Source organism: Pygocentrus nattereri, chromosome 16, assembly GCF_015220715.1.
Source record: "Pygocentrus nattereri isolate fPygNat1 chromosome 16, fPygNat1.pri, whole genome shotgun sequence".
Lineage (NCBI taxonomy): Eukaryota > Metazoa > Chordata > Actinopteri > Characiformes > Serrasalmidae > Pygocentrus > Pygocentrus nattereri.
Genome location: NC_051226.1, coordinates 20765289 through 20788523, shown reverse-complemented (window position 1 = coordinate 20788523; position 23235 = coordinate 20765289). Strand labels below are relative to the sequence as shown.

The 23235-nt window shown below is 42.8% G+C and overlaps 1 protein-coding gene and 1 long non-coding RNA gene across 6 annotated transcripts in view; one reads left to right on the top strand and one right to left on the bottom strand.

The window, feature by feature from the left end:
- The window catches only part of LOC108439770, a 13840-nt gene extending 13046 nt beyond the window's left edge, over positions 1 to 794 (bottom strand). For all 4 annotated transcript variants that reach the window (XR_005131618.1, XR_005131619.1, XR_001858783.2 and 1 more), the window contains exon 1: positions 1 to 794. This exon is cut by the window's left edge and continues 103 nt beyond it. This is a non-coding gene — a long non-coding RNA (uncharacterized LOC108439770).
- A 294-nt stretch (positions 795 to 1088) lies between these two features.
- Positions 1089 to 16927, top strand: esrra (estrogen-related receptor alpha). 2 transcript variants are annotated; one of them, XM_017718355.2, is made up of 8 exons: positions 1089 to 1528; positions 4380 to 4483; positions 8549 to 8935; positions 10124 to 10240; positions 10375 to 10488; positions 10846 to 11013; positions 11723 to 11992; positions 13039 to 16927. In XM_017718355.2, exons 3-8 carry the CDS (start codon positions 8554 to 8556, stop codon positions 13290 to 13292), a joined length of 1305 nt encoding a protein of 434 aa, XP_017573844.1. In that variant the 5' UTR covers positions 1089 to 1528; positions 4380 to 4483; positions 8549 to 8553; the 3' UTR covers positions 13293 to 16927. The 2 variants fall into 2 exon arrangements, with proteins under 2 accessions (XP_017573844.1, XP_017573845.1); XM_017718356.2 differs by lacking the exons at positions 1089 to 1528; positions 4380 to 4483 and adding an exon at positions 4685 to 5021.
- Positions 16928 to 23235: the final 6308 nt, after the last annotated feature.

Sequence of the window (23235 nt, the reverse complement as noted above, 5' to 3'; positions counted from 1 at the left end):
GAGAGCTCCGGGGCTTGCGGACCCGTTTCTGGAGGGTCTTTTTCTCTTCTCATCTCCTCTTTCTCTCTCTTCTCCTCTTTCCTCTCCTTCTCTTCTGTTTCCTCTTCTCCTCTCCTCTTTCCTCTTCTTCTCTTCCCCTCTCCTCTGGCCCTGCGCCCGGAACTTTTTTCCCCCGCACCAGCTGACTCAGAGCAGCGCGCTGGGCCCAGAGTCACAAGACCGAGTCTGAGTCCGAGGAGAACTTTTTCCATGCCATCTAAAGTGATGTGTGACTTTACAGCAGCGTGGCGCGCTACGACAGCGTCAAAGGCACTGCGAGCACTTCTCTGACCACACAGCCACTAAAATATTAAAGCCGGCCAGTTCATGATTGTTTCATTTTTAAGGTCAAGAACGCTCCTATTAACCCGGATGAGCTGATGTAACGTAAACTGATGTACGACAGTGTGATCGTCCCTGCCTGCGCCTAAGCGTGAGCCTGTCCGGTCCTGATCCGCTGGAGCTTTTGTAACTGTTGTGCCAGACGTCGCCCGCTGTTGTAACTGATCTACCGTAAACGCAGGCGAAGGCCACATGATTTCGTTAGTCACGAATCGTGACTAACCATTTCATAACGATGATGATCAAAACAGCTCTGGCTCCGGGTCTGTGGGCTAGTAGAGCTTCCTCTTTTTGATTTAGACCCTGAAAATAGTAGCACGCCGGTCACAACCAATTTCCATGAGGAGCCGCATAGGGACACATCAAACGCGCTCAGTCGTGAGGCAGGACGGACATTACAGCAGGACGATGACGTCGAGAGAAGCAGGCGGGACTGGAAGGGTCGTTGTTTGTTTTCCGCCTGTATTCAGGGAAGCCCCGCCTCCTGCGCTGGGATTGGCTGGTACTTCACGTTTCGCAGTCCAGACTTCACAAGCAGTCCGGATCGCGGCTCAGAAAAACAGTCAGCCAATGGCCAAGCAGGGGGCGGGGCTTGTGTGAATGCGGGTGGGGAAAAAAAACAACGCGGTCCGGGAAGGACGTAACGGAGAAAGAGCAGGAAAAAAGGGAGGAGGAGGAGGAGAGGGAGGGGAAAGACGGAGGGACAGGCTGTACGTAACCACGATCTCACTCGTAGCAGCGGAAGACGAGATTCAAGCTTCCAGTAGCAACAGAAACGGCGGAGGAAGGACCCAAATGACCTGAAACATACGGATTAAAATCCGTCGCTAGGTCGCTCGGACGTCCTGTGGTTGCGAGGCGCAGCATTAGCTTTGTCTAAACAGTGTCGTGTCGGCGTGCCTGGAGCCCGTTTTTAGGATAAAGTCACGCATTTTCTCCCGCTAGCCTACAGTAGTCCTGCTCAACATCGCTAGCCTACAGTAGACCTGTTCAGCATCTGCTCACTAAACCGGACCGTAGGCTGTGATGGTCCACAACTCTTGACAGCCTCACTACTGGATTGGCTGTTGTGTTTTATCGTGGGGCCAGAGGTCACAGTAGCTTCATATCTGTCAGACGGTCTCCAGAGGTGTTCCCACAAATGCTGGTAAGTAAGAGATGCTAAATACTAATGCTGCCGTAGTGCATGCGTGCTCCACTCGTTATCTTCACCCTGACTGTGTGCCCAATGTTTCTCCGCCAGACTGAGCTGATCATCAATAATTCTGATGGCATCCAGCCCAAATGCCTGCTAAGTAAAGCTTAACTAACTTTCTTCTGTAAATTGGATAACGTGCTCTAATAGTTCGCTAGCTTAAACACGCCTCCACCCCCTGACCAGTGAGCTTTGATTTATGAACGTCCGAGCTTCTGTACGTGAAGTTAAAACCCAGCTGCATAACAACCTACAGAACATAGGCTGAAGTGTGAGAGCACTTAGCGCTCATTCATTAAAGCGGGGAGGAAAGTCCGCAGTAGGCCAGCAGTTTGCTGATGCCTGACCTTGATCCTGTTGTCCTAATCCTGGTCCATAACATTGTGACAGCCACTGAGGGTTTTTTTTTCAACTACATCAGTCATGTCGCATTTCCCATTGGCCTTCGGTTGCAGTCCGAAAATAAACCCACCACACGTCAGATCCTCAGAGGCTACTCGGCATTCAAGTATTCAAAGCTGTTGTAGTTACTGACTGGCTGACTTCTTAAAAAAAGTTAATTTCCATTTCTCTGGGGCATGGCTGACTTCTCTCTTTCTGTGTTGGCCTGATTCAGTTAGCTGTCAACTTTCAAAACACGTCAACTCCACTTTTAACAGCTAAACTGTCAGTGTGTGTTTTGGTTAACCCATTAAAAAACCAGGCGTATTACATACTAAGGCTTTTTATTCAGTAACTATAGGGACTTCAATGCAAACTGGCTATGCTGTTGTTATAGAAGTGTGTCACCAAACTTTGGGTCTGCCGGTGGTCCCTGGCCATTTAAGGGGTTAACAGAGGCTCAACCAATGTTCAGGACTTCATACACACAAACCTCTAATACTGTTCTGTCAGTAGGAGACTTACAGCCTGACTCTTAGTGGTTAGCCTGGGTGTATGGGACGTAGAGAGGTCACAGCAGGTTCAGAAGCCTTCGTTTCTGCCCAGTAATGTCCAGCACCTCTAAATAGAGTACAGAAATGCAGCTCCATTATAGATACTTTATGATACCTATCAGCAGTGCACTGCATGTGCCCGTTATCCCTCATAACTTGGCCGTGGCACCCATTTCTGAACTACTGGTTCAGATCTAGTAAGTGCTGGCCACTGCACTCCCCACAGGACTGGAGCTGAGAAGGGAGTCCCTGCTCTTAAGAAGTCGTAATCCAGTTTTACAAATTAACCTTTCACCGGTCAGGGCTCACTTCACAAGGTCACCTTTTGAAGTCTGCTTTGGCAATCTTTGCTGTACGCTCACGTTGCATGTGTACTGTAGCCAAAACGCAAAGTCTAATAAACTACACTTATCTTCCATTTCTTTCTGCTGTGAATTAGTTTTACACATTGGGCTTCAGATAACATAATCAGTCGATCACTATGCCACTGTGCCTTCACTTCATGCATAACGCTTCTTGAAAAAGGTCTTGTCTTGTTTTTGTTTGTTTGCCTTTCTTTAAACCTGTAATAGAATGAGATCATATTATCACGTTCAGTTGTAAAGCTTTCCATGTTTAGGCTATTAATTGTCACTAGAGAAAAAAAGTTGAGAAGCAGGTTTGCAACTCATTACTTAATATACATTCTATTATTTAATAATAACATAAGTAATAATGAGTAGTAACTTACTAATAAGAATACAAAAAGACAACTTTCACACGTCTAAGATCAGTCCGTTTGCATTTTAGCATGTTTTTCCTAAGATCTCTTATGTGGTTGCTACTATAAATTAACAAAGTTGAATACTCTAGGCCCATTTGCTTAACCTCCTTAATCTTTGCCTTGTTTGCAGGTCTTTTGTGTTAGCATTTCACTTAATCACACTGACTTTTGATTTGGTAACAAACCTTTTAAGGTTCTTCCATAAAACTTGAGTACATCAGCAGTTCCACCTGAGTTAAATCCTCATGCCATGTCAGGCCATCTTTTAAGATCATTGTTCCAGTTCTTAGCTTGTCATATATTATCAACAAACTACAAAGCTTGCAGGTATAAAAAGGCAGATAAAAGCTATTAAATTAAAAATAGGTACAAATGATTGAGTGTATTATTGTCCATATCAGTCATGTCTTTTGTATCTTTTTGCTTTTGTTCTGAAAGTCATTGTTCTCTGTGTATCTCTTTAAACTAGGTAAATTATCACCCAGGTGAAATGGCGCATTTCTGTGTGCGATAGAGAGTTACTGCGTCTGTCCTTCAAGCCCTCATGTGACTTTGACCTTTGGAATGTGTTGGGGGGGGTATTGTGTGCAGAAACTGAGTGTGAGAGTATGTCCCCACTATGCGTGCAGTGTGTGAATGACAGTGAGCGAAAGCAGCAAATGTTTGCCTATGAGAAAGACAAAGAAATATTTTCCCAATCTGTCAGCATTTTCTGACTAATGGTGCTGATGGGGAAGACACAGGCCAGATAAAGTGCGATAGACAGGCAGACAGGGAGGCAGCCTATTAATGGCTGAAAATCAGACAGCCACTCATTCTGCCCTACATGAGGTATAGGGGCATATATTGAAATGGCTTTTTTAAAGGAATACATACCTCGCCTAGGGATTATATGTGTGTGTGTGTGTGTGTGTGTGTGCGCTAAAAGAACGTTTCTGTAGAGCAGAGCATTTTGAACCTCTGCAAATGACTTTCTTCACATATTTTATTATATAGATTTTTCTAAAACATCTGTAGAATTAGACTTCTTTATTCTGCTCTAAACAGATTTTGCAGTGTTGCCCATTCAGTTTTCTTTTGACAAATTCGCCATGCTATCTTACAGGGTTCCTGATGGCCCGTGTGAACTGACCCATTGTCACATATCTGAAATCAAAAGGAAGTGTGAGGACTCTATTCACAAGAGGAGCTGAAAGCAAAAGTAAAAAGGTAAGCATTTTCTCCAAATAACACAGCAACCCACAGCTATGTTTAGGGATGGATCCTGCTGGGAAAAGACAGCCCTCACAACACAATCTCTATTGAGCAAGGGGCATATGAGCTGTATTGTCTGGGGATATTTCTCACAGGCTTTGTAACCTTATAGTAACCTATTTGACTAAGTCAGCTCTGTTGTTGTGACTGAATTGTGTTCAATCTAGAGTAGCTGGTAACGGCTCCTATTTTTCCCGTCAACACATGTGGCACATTTTACAAAAACGGACAAACCGGCTCTTTTCTCAAGCTGCTCCTCCTCTCCTCCCTCTTGAAGACAACCAATGACCAACGACACGTTTTAGAGTCCATGTGGGGGAAAAGTGAAGTTCAAAAATGCACGAAAGTCAGGCAATGGGATTTACGGTCAGGCTTTTCGGAGTTAAAAACGGACAACTTTTCGCTGCTTGAGAAAATAACCCTCTGTGGCGAGTCTCCATAACGGCGAGGGTGAGGAAAAGCGCTGAGCTTGGCTACCTTAAACAAGGTAGAGGTAAGTTAGCAGCCGCGGTATGCTAAGCTAACGTGGCTAGTGTAAGTGAGAATGGGGGCAGACGGACAAGACTGCTAGCATGCTAGTTAGCGCCTCTGTCTGCTTCTGCGGTCCTGGCCTCACCAGAAAGGAAGAACCGGCCAATTAGCTGTGTTATTTGAAGGCTCATAACAGGTGAAGGTTAGTGTGAACGTAGATGTATCTGTCGGTTATTGTGTTGGGCAGGATTAAGACGCTGTGCTAGCCAACATGAAAGGCAGCCAGTCCACCGCTGAATATCTAAGCGAATAACCACCGTCTGTCAGCTGGGTTTGATCACCTGTGGAAGTGGAAGTGACACCTTTGAGGGACTCGCTTGAACTCTCCAGGCTGCCCAGTTAACCTGCTGGACTGACACCTTTTTGTTTTCAGTTTTCTTTTTCACTCCGGTAGAGATTTGTGCCGCGCGGTTTGATCCTTCAGTGAGTGGAATGTGTGAATGCCGTTGAAGATAAGCATGCCCTCAGATTAGTGCTGGGCCGAGTAACGATGTTTTGTCGTTATCGTGACGAATTATGTCACAGTTCGTTCTTCTGAGCGTGGATATCGTCAGAACTAAAGAGCACTGACTAAGTGTTTCATTGCAAAGTGAGCATAATTAGGCCTGTTTGCAGGATTTACTGCAGCTCAGTTTGTAAAACATTACATACATTACATACTACGTTTATTAGTTTTATTATACTCATTTTATATGCGGCACTACAGGTTCTATTTTGTCTGTTCCAACTCATTAAATCTCAGAAAACTAAATATTGTGATGCATATTGTCTATCGTTAAACTGTCTTAAAGCGGCATTATATAATACTTTTTGTCAAAAAAATAAGATTTATGTAAGGATGTGAAAAATGCCTATAGTAATATTTTTTGAGTCCTGTAATATTCTTGTATTACTGTTTTAGTAGTATCTGTAATACTTGTTTAGTTTCCTGTACAGTGACCTATAGTAACCGTCTAAATGTATTATAATATACTTACAGGAGTTCTGTATAAGAATCCTTATAGGAATCCTGTTAAAATTCCTGCAGTGTTTCTGTAGATTTTATTCAGGGAGGGAAAAGGGAAGAAATTCTCTTGTGTTGTCTTCTGAAAATGCTGATAAAGTAGTAGACTTTACTCGAAAGCACAGCTTGCTCCCCACTGTGTTTGAGCTCATGTGCCTCCACAACAATAAAGACTGTCTCTTGCTCAGGTTGGGAGGTGAAGGGAGGGAGGGAGTAGGGTGTAATGTCAAAGTTCAGAAGTTGCGCAAGTGATGGAACTCAGATTGTAGGCCAGAGTGTTCGGCTGACTCGAGGCATTGGGCCATGGTTACACTCTGTACACTGCTGAGAGTTACACCATTTCACTGGAGATCAGGGGAAGGAGGGGACTACAGCTCTCTCAACTCTCCATGAACCTCTCTTCTCCCCCTGTCTCTCTACATGTATCTCAGTCTGTGTGTATGCATGGACTACAGATCACTCTGAGGACACCTGTTGTCAGTTCTTCTGTCTCTTCAAATTCTTAGATAGTTCACAGTGATCTCCATATTTCAGATGTGTGGGCTTAGGCCTTTTGCCACTGGCTTCAACCCACATAGCAAAGTGAATGGTGTATAGACCGTTACTGTGCATTGCTGTGGTTAGATTAGCGAAAGCAGCCATACTTTCTGATATGGCTGATGTGGTTCAGTGGGAAATCATGTTGGAAAACATCTTCACCAGCAAATTTAGTGTCTCCTTTTAGATGACTAGATGTCAACCAAGAACACTACATCTTATTAGTTGAAGTGTCAACCTAGAGGGAATAGCCTTAATATCACTTGGAGACAAAGATACCAATGAGCTGGACTTGTAGGTAAAAGAGGAGTTCAATCCTTGAACTCTGATATGGCTGATATGGTTCAGTGGGAAATCACTGTGGGAGTATCCTACCACATGCAGTCCAGTTAATGTTGGCATGCATTATGGCCTGGAACTACCCAAGTGCCATGTTTGCTCATTTTCACAAACAGGTTTCTGAGAAGACATATTACTCCTTTTGAGTTTGTTAAATATGTAGTATCATCTACTGTTACTAACTGGTATTAACATGGGGTCTGACAGCCAGGGCAACATGCGATCTCAGCTCACTGAAGTTCTAAAAGCGTATTCTGACGGGTGCTTTGGGTTTAAGGTGGGCCAAAATTATTTTTGAATATAGAGTTATAAATCTGACATTTTTATAGTCATTTTAATACACTTTAAAGACAAATGGCTGTTCACATCAGTTATGTTCTGTATTAATACAGCAGATTATTAAAAAGAATTTGTGTTGCCCTTGGAATACTCTTTGACTGTTATGTTGCTTGGCAACCATTAGTGGAACAGTTCCTTATGATTTGTTATTAATAATACATATTTTTAAAATGTTGGTTTATTTCATGATATTGTGTTTTTTCACTGTTTTATAAAAGCAGTAAGCCACAAGAGGTTTATTCTTAAGACTTTCAAGCAAAAGCCTCAGAAGGGCCTGCTGTAATTAGCATGTGGATGCCAGAATATGTGATAGTGGTTTAGCATTTGAATGCCTTTGATGGCTAATAGTGAAAGCTAATTATAACATATATGTATTATTGAATGGCTTGAAGTTACAAGGGGCTAAACTCCATTGTCTTCTTTGGTCTTCAAAGAGTATGTAAACAGCCCAAAACCAATGCCGCCCTGGAGTTCATAATGAGGCTCCAGCTCTCATTAGGAACTGCTATCAAAGCAGTACTCCCTGTTTGGCAATTGTTATATGTCTTGTGTAATATTGTATTTAGTAATGCCTTTGCTAACAGTTTAGAAAGTGAAAGATCAGCAGTGTCTCTGAGGAAGGACGAGCTGTGGGTCTGGGAGGGTAGCTGGGAGACTGTCTGTCTCTGTCAGGTCTCTCCTTCTAGAGGTATAATTAGAGGATTGTCTCTCCTCTCCCATGGATTAATGACCCTAATCTGGTGTGGGCGGAGACCAAGGTGTTGGGATTATGGGCCGACTCAGTGCAGAATTCAGTCTGTTCTGCACCCACAGATTTCTGTTAGATCCCAGTTATAATTTGAATGGCTCTCTAGTCTTAATCCCATTAAACATCCATTAAGCACTGCTGTGGAAGCTGCAGTGCACACATAGGTGAATGGTCACTCAGATCTCTTCAATATGTGTTTCGTTGTGCTGTAATCCTTTCAAGATTTCTTGAAACAGAATTTAACACCCTAAATTTAAGGGCCTGTATACCCGTACTCCAATTCCTCAGGCATATGGCTGCATAACATATAAGCTTTATAATAGTTACAGTATAATTCATAGAAGTTACTGTATAATACATCCTAGGACTTTGTTGGATTTGGTCGTTTTTTGTTGCCTCTTCTTTTGTAACTGTCTTTTCATTAGCACTGAAGTGTAGACTAGGATTTATGAGACCAAGTTCTTTCTGTTTGCTTAGAGCCTCACTTCTGTCTCTGTCTCCCTCTCTCCCTATGATACCACAGGTATCATGTCTTCCAGAGAACGGCGCTCTGATCTGCACATAAAGGCAGAGCCTAGCAGTCCAGAGGGTGGAGGCGGTGGGGGCAGGACCAGTCCAGGTGGTGCCTCCTCAGACTCCTCGCAAAGCGGTGGAGGAGGCGCTCGGGGGGACGGCGCTGGACGTTACTCCTCACCCACCTATAGCCCAGCCCTCCGCTGCCACTTCAAGGAGGATGGGGCAGACGCAGCAGACGAGGGCTCAACGGGCAGTGGGGGTGGCCGCTGCAAATACGCCCTCAGCACCCTCCCCAAGAGGCTGTGCCTAGTGTGTGGAGATGTGGCATCAGGCTACCACTATGGCGTGGCCTCCTGTGAAGCCTGCAAGGCCTTCTTTAAGAGGACCATCCAGGGTAAGCACACCTGGCAGTCTTTAACAAGCCAGTTTAGTATGTTACTTACTGAGGATGTGCATTCAGACTTATTTAGGTATTCAAGTATCTGTAAGAGTTTATGGTTAACCACATATATATCTGGTTAATCACAGGAAAGGAAAACAATGAAAAAAATGCAGGGCTGTGCGTTTGACTCTTTAGGTAAAACCACTGGTACTACACAAAAATATGGCAGCACGCAGACAAATACTTTGTCCTTTTTCGTATAAAATACCGTTTCGTTTTGGAAGAGTAACAGAGGATTCCTTTCTAGATAGGCTAATGAGCTAACAGTGCAAGCTAGGATGAATGCTGATGAGAACTCATCAGGTGAGAGAGATGTTTTCTGTTCAGCGGAATGTTTTTTGTGAGAGAAATATGTTTTCCGTTGTTTCTGGACCTAGATACCATCAGCTAAAGTAGTAGCCTGGCCGACTTATATAGCATACTTACTTGAAAACACGAGCAAAACTGCTGCATTTCACTGAATGGTTGTATATTTTCTTTATCTATGAAATTGATACCAACAAATAGTGATTTCAGTATACAAATACTGGGACCTAAATTGGCACTCTTTGCCAACCCTGATATTTACTAGTGCTGGCTCCAACTATGGACTTTTGTTGTCAAAGGCCTGATTTTTGACTTTTAACATTTTAAAATTTGACTAATCAGTCCCCCCATCCCCTTTCCTTTTTTATGTTTTCCATTTGCCTTGCCCTTCAAATCAGTAATATGTTCTTAGAATTATTTATACTGTAGAAGTGGGCAAATCGTTTTATTTTTTGTGTTTTTGATGGCTTTTTTAAAAAGTGGCACTACTGGTGCATTTAGTTTGTCTATTAATTGGTCTGTAATGTGGTATGATATTTCTGCCAGATCACCAGTCTTTATATATGGTAGTGTAAGTTTAAAACAATATGTTTATACAGAAGGTTTGTACATAAAAATAAATAAATTAATTAAATTACTAGACTGACAAAAAGGTCAACCAAGAACACTACATCTTATTAGGTGAAGTGTCAAGAGTGGATAGCCTTAATATCGTTTTGTGACAAGGATACCAATGAGCTGGACTTGTAGGTGAAAGAGGGGAACTATCTTGAATCCTTGAACTCTGGTGTTTATATTTATCCTTGCCCACTTCACCTGCCTTTCTCTTCTCAGGCAACATTGAGTACAGCTGTCCAGCGTCCAACGTGTGTGAGATCACCAAGAGGCGCAGGAAGGCCTGCCAGGCGTGCCGCTTCACAAAGTGCCTCAAAGTGGGCATGCTCAAAGAAGGTGAGTGGAAAGAACAATGCTCTTGGCCCAGTATTTGTGGTACTTGGTACAGTATTCACATCAAAGTGATTAAACTTTGCAGAGCCAAATCCTACCTGCAAGTGAAATAAATGTTTGGCACACTTTGTCTGCAGGAGTCCGTCTAGACCGAGTGAGAGGGGGAAGACAGAAGTACAAGAGACGGCCAGAAGTGGAGAATGCCACGTATCAGAGTGCCCCAATACCTATAAAGAAAGAGGGAGAGAAAGGTGAAATATCACAGAAGAGTTCACAGTAGAGTTCACAGGGGTGGAATATACATATAGTTATACATATAGTAAAAAAATCTTCTGTATGCTCTAGCATATTCCCCACCAAAAAATATTGTGCAACCTGCATGTTTGTTTCATCACACGCTTACCTAAAACTACATCATGTTGTTGTGTAATCTCACATAAGCTTGATAATTTTGTTTATGACACTGCATGACATACTGTTAACTATAGAAACAGACAAAAGTACTTTGCATAGCTGAAAACAGTATTACGTTTTATGTTAAAGTCAGTTTTTTTTGCCCGTATGCTTTTTTGGTTTTATATCCCTTATGTGTTACATGTCATTTATAGGCTCTCCCAGCATCATTGTGTCTCACCTGCTCGTGGCAGAGCCCGAGAAGTTGTTTGCCATGCCAGACCCCCTGCAGCCAGACACAGCCCAGCGCACCCTCACCACCCTCTGTGACCTGGCTGACCGCGAGCTTGTCGTCATCATCGGCTGGGCAAAGCATGTCCCTGGTGAGAGAGGAGAACACGAGGGCTTGGGGGAGGGACAGCCAGCGGGAGGGATAGAGAGGTGAAAGAAGGGTCTGGATTCCAAATGTGAAGATAACAAGGTAGCATTTCCTAAGACTGTTAAAAGGCCAGCTGGGAAAAGCAGTGGAGACCTTGTCAGTCCTTGTCTTTTGATGGCCGTCTGCTCTCCACTGTTGAGAGATGCAGAGAAGTGCTGAGTAATCACACATCTCAATGTGGAAGAACAGGTGCCTGAAGGAAAGAGGTCTTATAATTGAGAGGGGAGCTGGAGGTGGAGAGTGAAAGACCGAATGTGGGAGGTTTTTCACCTAATTGCTGTCCAGAGCCACAGTAAGGTTTTCTCTGACTCTGCCTGAGCTCACTGACTTTTGTCATTTCCAGGCTATTTTGAAGAGTGTTATAAATTAAGGAGTACTATTGTACCTCTGCCTTCCAGGTCCCACATGCTTACTTATAACATAGACTTTTCTTTTTTGTCTCTTTCTGTCTCAAAATCACTTTACATCTCTAAACATTGAATATGTGTATTATAGGCTGGTAGACAGTGTAAAATGTAAAAAATAGGATAGATTTTAGGTTAATTTGTGTTATTGAAATTTGAGCAATTAGTGTTAGTATTTTGACTGCATTGATTGAATGAAGATGATAAATACATATTCTTACTGTCTCTCTCTCTCTCTGTGCTGTGCAGGCTTCCTCTCTCTGTCACTGGCTGACCAGATGTCAGTGCTGCAGTCTGTGTGGCTGGAGGTGCTGGTGCTTGGGGTGGCCTACCGTTCTTTGGGCTGTGAGGACGAGGTGGTGTTTGCTGAGGACTTTGTGCTAGATGAGGAAATGTCACGTGTGGCTGGCCTGACTGAGCTCAACGCTGCCATCTGTCAGCTGGCACGGCGCTTCAGGGCTCTGCAGCTGGACCGCGAGGAGTTTGTAATGCTCAAAGCCATCGCTCTTACTAACTCAGGTGAGCAGCTTGACCACTGGAACTTAACCCTAGCCAGAATTCTTAATCTAAGATAATGAATGGCTGCAACATTGCATGAAGTGGTGTTCTCAATACTAACACACGAGATTCAACTTGGTAGTTAACTTTAGGGTCAGTCACATGTGACGAAGCAGGGAAAGCACTAAACTAGGATTCTCATGAAAACAGATTTTACCAAGATACCAAGTGTAGTGTTAGAATGCTCAGTAACAAAACATTACTATGGCAAAAAAGTATCATTGTATTAAACACAAAAATATTGTTACAGCTTAATAACATGTTTGATTTTCAAAATCAGTCTATAGTTTGAACATGGCTTCATTCAGTTTGCTATGAAAGTAGGATTAACGGTGGGGAATACAGTATAGCCTAGTTTGCCTCACACTGTTGGCATGTATTGATTCAGTATTACAAACCTCCAGGACCTGAGAATGAGAGCCTTGTTTTTATATTTTTCACTGATTTTAATTTTACACTGTGGAAGGATCAGCAATTTTGTATCATGAATCGGACCCACATCAATCCTGTTTTGTAAATCTGTTATAGAAAGCAAGGTGTTCATTGGCTATTTCACCTTCAGCTGATAGTATAGGAGCGTGAGAGCCCCAGGACAGTGTCGATTACTGTAAACAGTCAACTCAATCCCTAATGCTGCTTAACCCAAAGCCACTCTATTTGTTATGCAAATATAAGGAGTCACATGTGATTGCTTTCAATATAGTTAAGAGCCCATGATCTCCCACAGTTTTGTGTGCATGCATAACAACAACTTCCTTTGCCCCACATATGGCTGATTTCTTTGCGAACCCACCACACACTTCAGGTCCCAGATGCTTTCATTCACTAAAACTGTACAGATTTGGATACTGTGATGTTGATTATGCTCAGCTGGTTTTGAGTTTGCTTAATGGAAATACAGATTTAGCTAATATTCTGTTTGATCTGTGATGATCAGTGCTATAGTTTGACTACTTTGTAGCAGTAAAGATGTTAAGTCTCTTTTTTTTCCTCTTTATTTTTCTCAGATTCAGTCTACATTGAAGACATCGAGGCTGTTCAGAAGCTGAGGGACCTTCTTCACCAGGCTTTGTTGGAGCTGGAGGTGCAGCAGCGTCCTGATGACCCGCAGCGAGCTGGCCGCCTCCTACTCACACTGCCCCTCCTTCGACAGACAGCCAACCGCGCCCTCACTACCTTCTACAGTATCAAGACCCGTGGAGGAGTTCCCATGCACAAACTCTTCCTGGAGATGCTGGAAGCCATGATGGACTCACCTTAGTGAGGAATGAAACAAAGAATGGATTAGTGAAAGAGTGAGGAAGAGACTCAACAGTAGAAGGCATGACTAGTCATTTTTTAAGATGAAGCTTTTTTTGTTGTTAAAAGAGTGCAAGGGCTGAAAGGCAAAAAGAGGGATATTTCTTTTCATAGAAGAGCTGAAGGGCAGACGTCTTTTCAAAAAGGATTCATGTGTGAAATTTGTAGCTTTGAGGGGTCATGCATAACTTGAGGTACTTAAACTGAATGGTTCAGCCATGGATGTCCTCTTTGGATTTAAATTGTATTGAAGGAGAAATTGGACTGATTTCTTAAACCACACTTGTTTGATACTGGATTGAGGTACCATGTGGGAATAATAATTGTGCTCTGAAGAGAAAAGTCGGTGGAAGAGTCGGTGGAACTGGTCACCATATTAATAGTTACCCTTATCATGCAGATTCCTTCAGATTTTATTGACAGAAATTTATACAGGACCCTCCATCACTGTTAACCTTAGGGGCAATGATGCGTTTAAGGATGTGTTATGGATGAAGGAAACCTTTCAGCCTCTTTCTATAAGGTAGTATGGCTGATTTCAAGGAAATCGAGTGGTCATGAATAGCTCCCCCTACTGAATCTATAGCCATAGAAAAAACAACATAACTGAAAATACCTAGCATTGCAGGTGACCATGTAAAAACAACAATGTTTAACCTGCTTCCACTCCCTCTCCGCTCTCTCTTATCTGTGTGTAGTCAGTCACGCTCAGCAGTTTAGAAGTACTTGACGATGCATGTAAGTGCTATCTTTTTTCACCCCGCTACATTACTTTGTGGTTAGAAATATGCAAGACGTGTAAAGGAATACTAACATCTGCAGAGTGAACTGTGTGCAGACAGAGAAGTGTTACTTAAAACATACATTCAAGGTGCAACAAATGGATGAAGAGGTTAACATTGAATACACTGGCACGTGTGACACTACCAGAAATATCGTATGTGTTCTAACATGCAATATATTTTAAAGCAATATGTACAATTTCACTCAGCAAAGTGCAACAAGTCATCCATTTGTCTCTGCAGAGAGGGTGTTGTTGACTTGTCTCAGTCAAGCTTTTTGTTTGGTTGAAATTTAATAGTGCAGTTGCACAGCAAAGGCAAGGGGTATACAAAGGGAATGCTATCTAATAGAACAACGTTCTTAGAGTACAGAGTAGTGCACTCATTGTAGATTTTTCAAATTTGTTCCATAGATTAACCGCCAGAACATCTTTGTATGTGTGCGAGTGTGTGTTTCTGCACAGGGTGTGTGCTGTGTCAGAGTTAATTGATGATGGTGCATTTAGATCAGGGTAAAAAGAGCAACCTCAGCCCCTGTAGGCCAGCTGGCTCTGTGCTTCAGGCCTGCTGCCGGGGAGAGAGATTTTTTTTCTTTTGAAATCCACTTGAAAGGACTGAACAAAGCAAAAGCTCACGGATGGACTTCAGGTGACCAATACCACATTACACTGGCCGCCGGTGCAGGAGACAGCATTGAGGCTGCTCTTTGCCTTGTCAAACGCTAATGCTGTTTGATTCAGACTGCTAAAACACAAACATCACTTCTGCATCCTGAATCCCTGGAGAGACTTGAGAAGGAATGGATCCGTTTTTTGAGAAAAAACGAACTTCAACCCTTGCCACAGACATGTTAGGTGGCCGTCATTGGACAGCTGGAACCAGGAGGACGTGCTGTGTGACTGAACTGCTAGCCTCATTGGCTGAGAGCTACATTTGATACAACATGAGGAGCCTCATAATACGTGGTCGAAAACGAGCCCTCTTAGCCCGAGACCATTTTTTAAAATATTGTTTGATGTTTTGGTTGGTTTCACTGCTGTTTTTAGAGCCGTATATAGGTTGTTTGCAGACGTTTGTCTCATATTATATGCAATCATGTTCAGAGCCCTACAACTCTGCTACCTTTTTATTTATTGTTTGCATTTGAAAACTCAAGAGGAGGAAGAAAAGCCAATTGCCGTCCAGGCCAAGGCAGAATACATAATAAAATCCAACCACTGATCAACAGTTTTCAGACCTCTGTGAGATTACAGTGTCTTCAGGGTGCTTTTCACCGTATGTTTGTAGTAATGATTGTATGTGTTCATTGAGAATGGTACAAATTATGCCTACTGCAGCTATGAAGGAAGTGGCGTCCTGTACACAGACAGTGTCTAATTCTGAGAAGCAATTAAACGTTAGGAGGAAATCTCTATTAATATAACCTAAATCAAAATCAGCAGTAAGCTTAATCTTGTTCTGAGAATAACCAGCCCTTGGGAAACAGTGTAATAGGTGCTTGAAATTTTGATCTGCTAACATGAGCTTCTTTTCTCGTTTGTGGTTTGTTGTTTTGGCTGACTTGAACGTAGACTTTCAGTATAATGTTACACATGGCCTCAGGTTTGGTACTGAAATAAAGCAATCTGTTTGGTTGAGTATCGTAAAATGTTAGTTTTTCCTTTGAATTTGTTTGGTCTTGGTTTCTTTTCCCTCTTTGTGATTTTTTTAACAAAGCTTTCCAGTTATCTGTCAATACTAACTGAAGTAAATAAAAGCGAAAGCCAGGGAAATAATACTTTGTCTTTTTATGTGAGCTAACAATAGTACAGTTATGCAGATTTCAGGCCCTCAGTATAAGCAGTGTTGAACACTCAAGTTATTAAATTTTTTCCCTACCTGTCCCTCATTAATGTCACCACTTCTGCTAACTGGGTGAACACTGGCTGGACTTCAATAACACGTATCATTGTTTCAAGTTGCTGTACCCGAGCAAATCGACACTAAAATGCTCTTTGGTTTGTTCGATAAGTTGTCAATGTTTTTTCTGCTCTTTTGTACACAGGGATACATGTGTCTCTCTGTCAGTGGTTCTTGGGATGTCACAGAATGTGTACATAACCATGGATGTCTGGGTCCATTCAAAGAAAGTTGTAAAAATGTCAATGTTTGTGTCAATAATTCTAATATTATTATCAATAATTATAATTATAGCAACTATAATAATGATATAACTAGTGTTTTCATAACTGTCAGCGTTATATGATGCCATTTTGTCATTGTCGACATTAGATGAGATTTTGGAGCCGAACATGGTTTAGAGATCATTTAAGGTCATGGGTAGCTGTTAGTGTGTCTGTGTATATTTATGTAAATGAGCAATACAAGAATTTACCAAAACTATGTTTTCACATTTCTCTGTATAGTGACATACTGTAAATCAAACCTCAGCAGTAATAACAGTGATAACAATCCATAGAAATAATGAAGCTTATAATAAGGTAAAGAACAAATCAATGTTTGTATTTTAAAAATATTGTATTTAAAAGATTAAATTCTATTTTTTACTCAATTTGCTGATGTTTATTAATATTTTGGGTTTTTTTTTTCTTTCTTTTTGTGTGTGGGTTTCAGTCTAATGATTGTGAATGTCTCTGTGTGCTGTTCTCTTTTTTGTAAAGCTACATAGTTCAGCAGTAGTGACTATATTTCAGCAATTTGTTCATATTGAATCACTGTGATGAAAAGGCAAACACTAAAACACCACAGGAATATAGGGGTATTTTAAGATATTGTCGGTGTCTTGTGTTTTGTAATAAATTAACACACGTCAGCATTTGCCTTTTGCTCTGTTCTTTGTAATGGTCTTGCTTGTTTCTATGAGTTGTACCTTCAGTGCTACATGGTGCCAAACCTATTCCTCACAGTCATCATGAAACAGGATGTGTAGATACTTCTTCAGAAGTGTTGAGAAAGAAAGGACTTATTTGACATAAACAGCATATATGAGGAAGAATTGCGTCACCGCAGTTACATATAAATTTCAGTAGTTGCACTGATTTTAGGTACTACTATTAAACCTGACTCTGAGTTTCCAGCTGGACCTGGATGAGAGACTCTGCTGGACTGTCCACCACATCTCAGTATAAACAGCACTGTTATCACTGCAATTATTATTAGCTAATCCATTAATGAGGTCATCATCAGATAAATTATAATAAATAACATCCTAAACATGCTACGGTGTAATTGCTTGCATAGTCAGGACAGAGCAGAAGGGAAAAGGATAAAAAACTATGAAGGACTTATATGCAGGGGTACAAGCTTCTGAACAGGAACGCTTTCTAGGGGTGGATCAATATTAAAGGCAGAATGACATAATTTGGAGTTATGTTACTACTAAATAGTCCATTTACTTTGTATTTATTTAAATGTCTTTAAAATCTGCTTTTTAATGCCTTCAATGCTTGCTTACTGGTTTGCTCTATAGAAAACTTTCCTATTTTTATGTGCAAAAGAAAACTTAAAAAGATTAGTGTCTCGATAGTATTGGTGTTACTTGGTATTGGATCAAAAAGAAAATCAGTGGTACCATCCACAGACTGTTCGCTGTTATTCTTTCCCTGACATTGTCCTACATGGGCTAAGGTGCTAGCTTGGTAATTAGTGAAAAGATAAAGTGAACGCAGCAACATTTTTATTTTAGTTGATAAAGAAGCATAAAACTTGGACTAATAACTATTATGATACCAACGGCCACACTGGTCCAATAAATCACTTTTGAGACCCATGTGATTTCTCTCATTTTAAAGAACGTGTCATTTTCAAACTCACATCTGAGTATGTCTAACCAGTTTATTCTAGCTGACTGAATGACCGGCTAGCTTATTGGCTGACTAGCTCTAACTGAATGACTGTCTGGCTAGCTTATTGGCTGACTAGCTCTAGCTGACTGAATGACTGGCTAGCTTATTGGCTGATTAGCTCTAGCTGACTGAATGACTGGCTAGCTTATTGGCTGATTAGCTCTAGCTGAGTGAATGTCTGGCTAGCTTATTGGCTGATTAGCTCTAGCTGAGTGAATGTCTGGCTAGCTTATTGGCTGACTAGCTCTAGCTGACTGAATGTCTGGCTAGCTTATTGGCTGATTAGCCCTAGCTGAGTGAATGACTGGCTATCTTATTGGCTGACTAGCTCTTGCTGAGTGAATGACTGGCTAGCTTATTGGCTGATTAGCTCTAGCTGAGTGAATGACTGGCTAGCTTATTGGCTGATTAGCTCTAGCTGATTGAATGACTGGCTAGCTTACTGGCTGACTAGCTCTAGCTGACTGAATGTCTGGCTAGCTTATTGGCTGATTAGCTCTAGCTGAGTGAATGACTGGCTAGCTTATTGGCTGATTAGCTCTAGCTGAGTGAATGACTGGCTAGCTTATTGGCTGATTAGCTCTAGCTGATTGAATGACTGGCTAGCTTATTGGCTGATTAGCTCTAGCTGAGTGAATGACTGGCTAGCTTATTGGCTGACTAGCTCTAGCTGACTGAATGTCTGGCTAGCTTATTGGCTGATTAGCTCTAGCTGAGTGAATGACTGGCTAGCTTATTGGCTGACGAGCTGACTGAATGACTGTCTGGCTAGCTTATTGGCTGACTTGCTCTAGCTGACTGAATGACTGGCTAGCTTATTGGCTGACTAGCTGACTGAATGTCTGGCTAGCTTATTGGCTGACTAGCTGACTGAATGACTGTCTGACTAGCTTATTGGCTGACTAGCTGACTGAATGACTGTCTGGCTAGCTTATTGGCTAACTAGCTAACTGAATGACTGTCTGGCTAGCTTATTGGCTGACTAGCTGACTGAATGAGTGTCTGGCTAGCTTATTGGCTGAATAGCTCTAGCTGACTGAATGACTGGATAGCTTATTGGCTGAATAGCTCTAGCTGACTGAATGACTGGCTAGCTTATTGGCTGACTAGCTGACTGAATGACTGTCTGGCTAGCTTAATGGCTGAATAGCTCTAGCTGACTGAATGAGTGTCTGGCTAGCTTATTGGCTGAATAGCTCTAGCTGATTGAATGACTGACTAGCTTATTGGCTGACTAGCTGACTGAATGTCTGGCTAGCTTATTGGCTGACTAGCTGACTGAATGTCTGGCTAGCTTCTTGGCTGACTAGCTGACTGAATGACTGTCTGACTAGCTTATTGGCTGACTAGCTGACTGAATGACTGTCTGGCTAGCTTATTGGCTAACTAGCTGACTGAATGACTGTCTGGCTAGCTTATTGGCTGAATAGCTCTAGCTGACTGAATGACTGTCTGGCTAGCTTATTGGCTGAATAGCTCTAGCTGACTGAATGACTGTCTAGCTTATTGGCTGACTAGCTGACTGAATGACTGTCTGGCTAGCTTATTGGCTGACTGGCTGACTGAATGACTGTCTGGCTATCTTATTGGCTGAATAGCTCTAGCTGACGGACTGTCTGGCTAGCTTATTGGCTGAATAGCTCTAGCTGACTGAATGACTGGCTAGCTTATTGGCTGACTAGCTGACTGAATGTCTGGCTAGCTTATTGGCTGACTAGCTGACTGAATGACTGTCTGACTAGCTTATTGGCTGACTAGCTGACTGAATGACTGTCTGGCTAGCTTATTGGCTAACTAGCTAACTGAATGACTGTCTGGCTAGCTTATTGGCTGACTAGCTGACTGAATGAGTGTCTGGCTAGCTTATTGGCTGAATAGCTCTAGCTGACTGAATGACTGGCTAGCTTATTGGCTGACTAGCTGACTGAATGACTGTCTGGCTAGCTTATTGGCTGACTGAATGACTGTCTGGCTAGCTTATTGGCTGAATAGCTCTAGCTGACGGACTGTCTGGCTAGCTTATTGGCTGAATAGCTCTAGCTGACTGAATGACTGGCTAGCTTATTGGCTGACTAGCTGACTGAATGTCTGGCTAGCTTATTGGCTGACTAGCTGACTGAATGACTGTCTGACTAGCTTATTGGCTGACTAGCTGACTGAATGACTGTCTGGCTAGCTTATTGGCTAACTAGCTAACTGAATGACTGTCTGGCTAGCTTATTGGCTGACTAGCTGACTGAATGAGTGTCTGGCTAGCTTATTGGCTGAATAGCTCTAGCTGACTGAATGACTGGCTAGCTTATTGGCTGACTAGCTGACTGAATGACTGTCTGGCTAGCTTAATGGCTGAATAGCTCTAGCTGACTGAATGAGTGTCTGGCTAGCTTATTGGCTGAATAGCTCTAGCTGATTGAATGACTGGCTAGCTTATTGGCTGACTAGCTGACTGAATGTCTGGCTAGCTTATTGGCTGACTAGCTGACTGAATGTCTGGCTAGCTTCTTGGCTGACTAGCTGACTGAATGACTGTCTGACTAGCTTATTGGCTGACTAGCTGACTGAATGACTGTCTGGCTAGCTTATTGGCTAACTAGCTGACTGAATGACTGTCTGGCTAGCTTATTGGCTGAATAGCTCTAGCTGACTGAATGACTGGCTAGCTTATTGGCTGACTAGCTGACTGAATGACTGTCTGGCTAGCTTATTGGCTGAATAGCTCTAGCTGACTGAATGACTGTCTGGCTAGCTTATTGGCTGAATAGCTCTAGCTGACTGAATGACTGGCTAGCTTAGTGGCTGACTAGCTGACTGAATGACTGTCTGGCTAGCTTATTGGCTGACTGAATGACTGTCTGGCTAGCTTATTGGCTGAATAGCTCTAGCTGACGGACTGTCTGGCTAGCTTATTGGCTGACTAGCTCTAGCTGACTGAATGACTGGCTAGCTTATTGGCTGACTAGCTGACTGAATCACTGTCTGGCTAGCTTATTGGCTGAATAGCTCTAACTGACTGACTGACTGTCTGGTTAACTTATTGGCTGACTAGCTCTAGCTGACTGACTGACTGTCTGGCTAGCTTATTGGCTAACTAGCTGACTGAATGACTGTCTGGCTAGCTTATTGTCTGACTAGCTGACTGAAGCTTATTGGCTGAATAGCTCTAGCTGACTGAATGACTGTCTGGCTAGCTTATTGGCTGACTAGTTCTACCTGACTGAATGTCTGTCTAGCTTATTGGCTGACTAGCTGACTGAATGACTGTCTGGCTAGCTTATAGGCTGACTAGCTCTAGCTGACTGAATGACTGTCTGGCTAGCTTATTGGCTGACTAGCTCTAGCTGACAGAATGACTGTCTGGCTAGCTTATTGGCTGACTAGCTGACTGAATGACTGGCTAGCTTATTGGCTGACTAGCTGACTGAATGTCTGGCTAGCTTATTGGCTGACTAGCTGACTGAATGACTGCCTGACTAGCTTATTGGCTGACTAGCTGGCTGAATGACTGTCTGGCTAGCTTATTGGCTAACTAGCTGACTGAATAACTGTCTGGCTAGCTTATTGGCTGACTACCTCTAGCTGACTGAATGTCTGGCTAGCTTATTGGCTGACTAGCTGACTGAATGACTGTCTGGCTAGCTTATTGGCTAACTAGCTGACTGAATGACTGTCTGGCTAGCTTATTGGCTGAATAGCTCTAGCTGACTGAATGACTGTCTGGCTAGCTTATTGGCTGACTAGCTGACTGAATGACTGTCTGGCTAGCTTATTGGCTGACTGAATGACTGTCTGGCTAGCTTATTGGCTGAATAGCTCTAGCTGACGGACTGTCTGGCTAGCTTATTGGCTGAATAGCTCTAGCTGACTGAATGACTGGCTAGCTTATTGGCTGACTAGCTGACTGAATGACTGTCTGGCTAGCTTATTGGCTGAATAGCTCTAGCTGACTGAATGACTGTCTGGCTAGCTTATTGGCTGAATAGCTCTAGCTGACTGAATGACTGACTAGCTTATTGGCTGACTAGCTGACTGAATGTCTGGCTAGCTTATTGGCTGACTAGCTGACTGAATGTCTGGCTAGCTTATTGGCTGACTACCTCTAGCTGACTGAATGTCTGGCTAGCTTATTGGCTGACTAGCTCTAGCTGACTGAATGACTGGCTAGCTTATTGGCTGACTAGCTGACTGAATGACTGTCTGGCTAGCTTATTGGCTAACTAGCTGACTGAATGACTGTCTGGCTAGCTTATTGGCTGAATAGCTCTAGCTGACTGAATGACTGTCTGGCTAGCTTATTGGCTGAATAGCTCTAGCTGACTGAATGACTGTCTAGCTTATTGGCTGACTAGCTGACTGAATGACTGTCTGGCTAGCTTATTGGCTGACTGAATGACTGTCTGGCTAGCTTATTGGCTGAATAGCTCTAGCTGACGGACTGTCTGGCTAGCTTATTGGCTGAATAGCTCTAGCTGACTGAATGACTGGCTAGCTTATTGGCTGACTAGCTGACTGAATGACTGTCTGGCTAGCTTATTGGCTGAATAGCTCTAGCTGACTGAATGACTGTCTGGCTAGCTTATTGGCTGAATAGCTCTAGCTGACTGAATGACTGACTAGCTTATTGGCTGACTAGCTGACTGAATGTCTGGCTAGCTTATTGGCTGACTAGCTGACAATGTCTGGCTAGCTTATTGGCTGACTAGCTGACTGAATGACTGTCTGGCTAGCTTATTGGCTAACTACCTGACTGAATGACTGTCTGACTAGCTTATTGGCTGACTAGCTGACTGAATGACTGTCTGGCTAGCTTATTGGCTAACTAGCTGACTGAATGACTGTCTGGCTAGCTTATTGGCTGAATAGCTCTAGCTGACTGAATGACTGGCTAGCTTATTGGCTGACTAGCTGACTGAATGACTGTCTGGCTAGCTTATTGGCTGAATAGCTCTAGCTGACTGAATGACTGTCTGGCTAGCTTATTGGCTGAATAGCTCTAGCTGACTGAATGACTGACTAGCTTATTGGCTGACTAGCTGACTGAATGTCTGGCTAGCTTATTGGCTGACTAGCTGACTGAATGTCTGGCTAGCTTATTGGCTGACTAGCTGACTGAATGACTGTCTGCCTAGCTTATTGGCTAACTAGCTGACTGAATGACTGTCTGGCTAGCTTATTGGCTGACTAGCTGACTGAATGACTGTCTGACTAGCTTATTGGCTGACTAGCTGACTGAATGACTGTCTGGCTAGCTTATTGGCTGAATAGCTGACAGAATGACTGT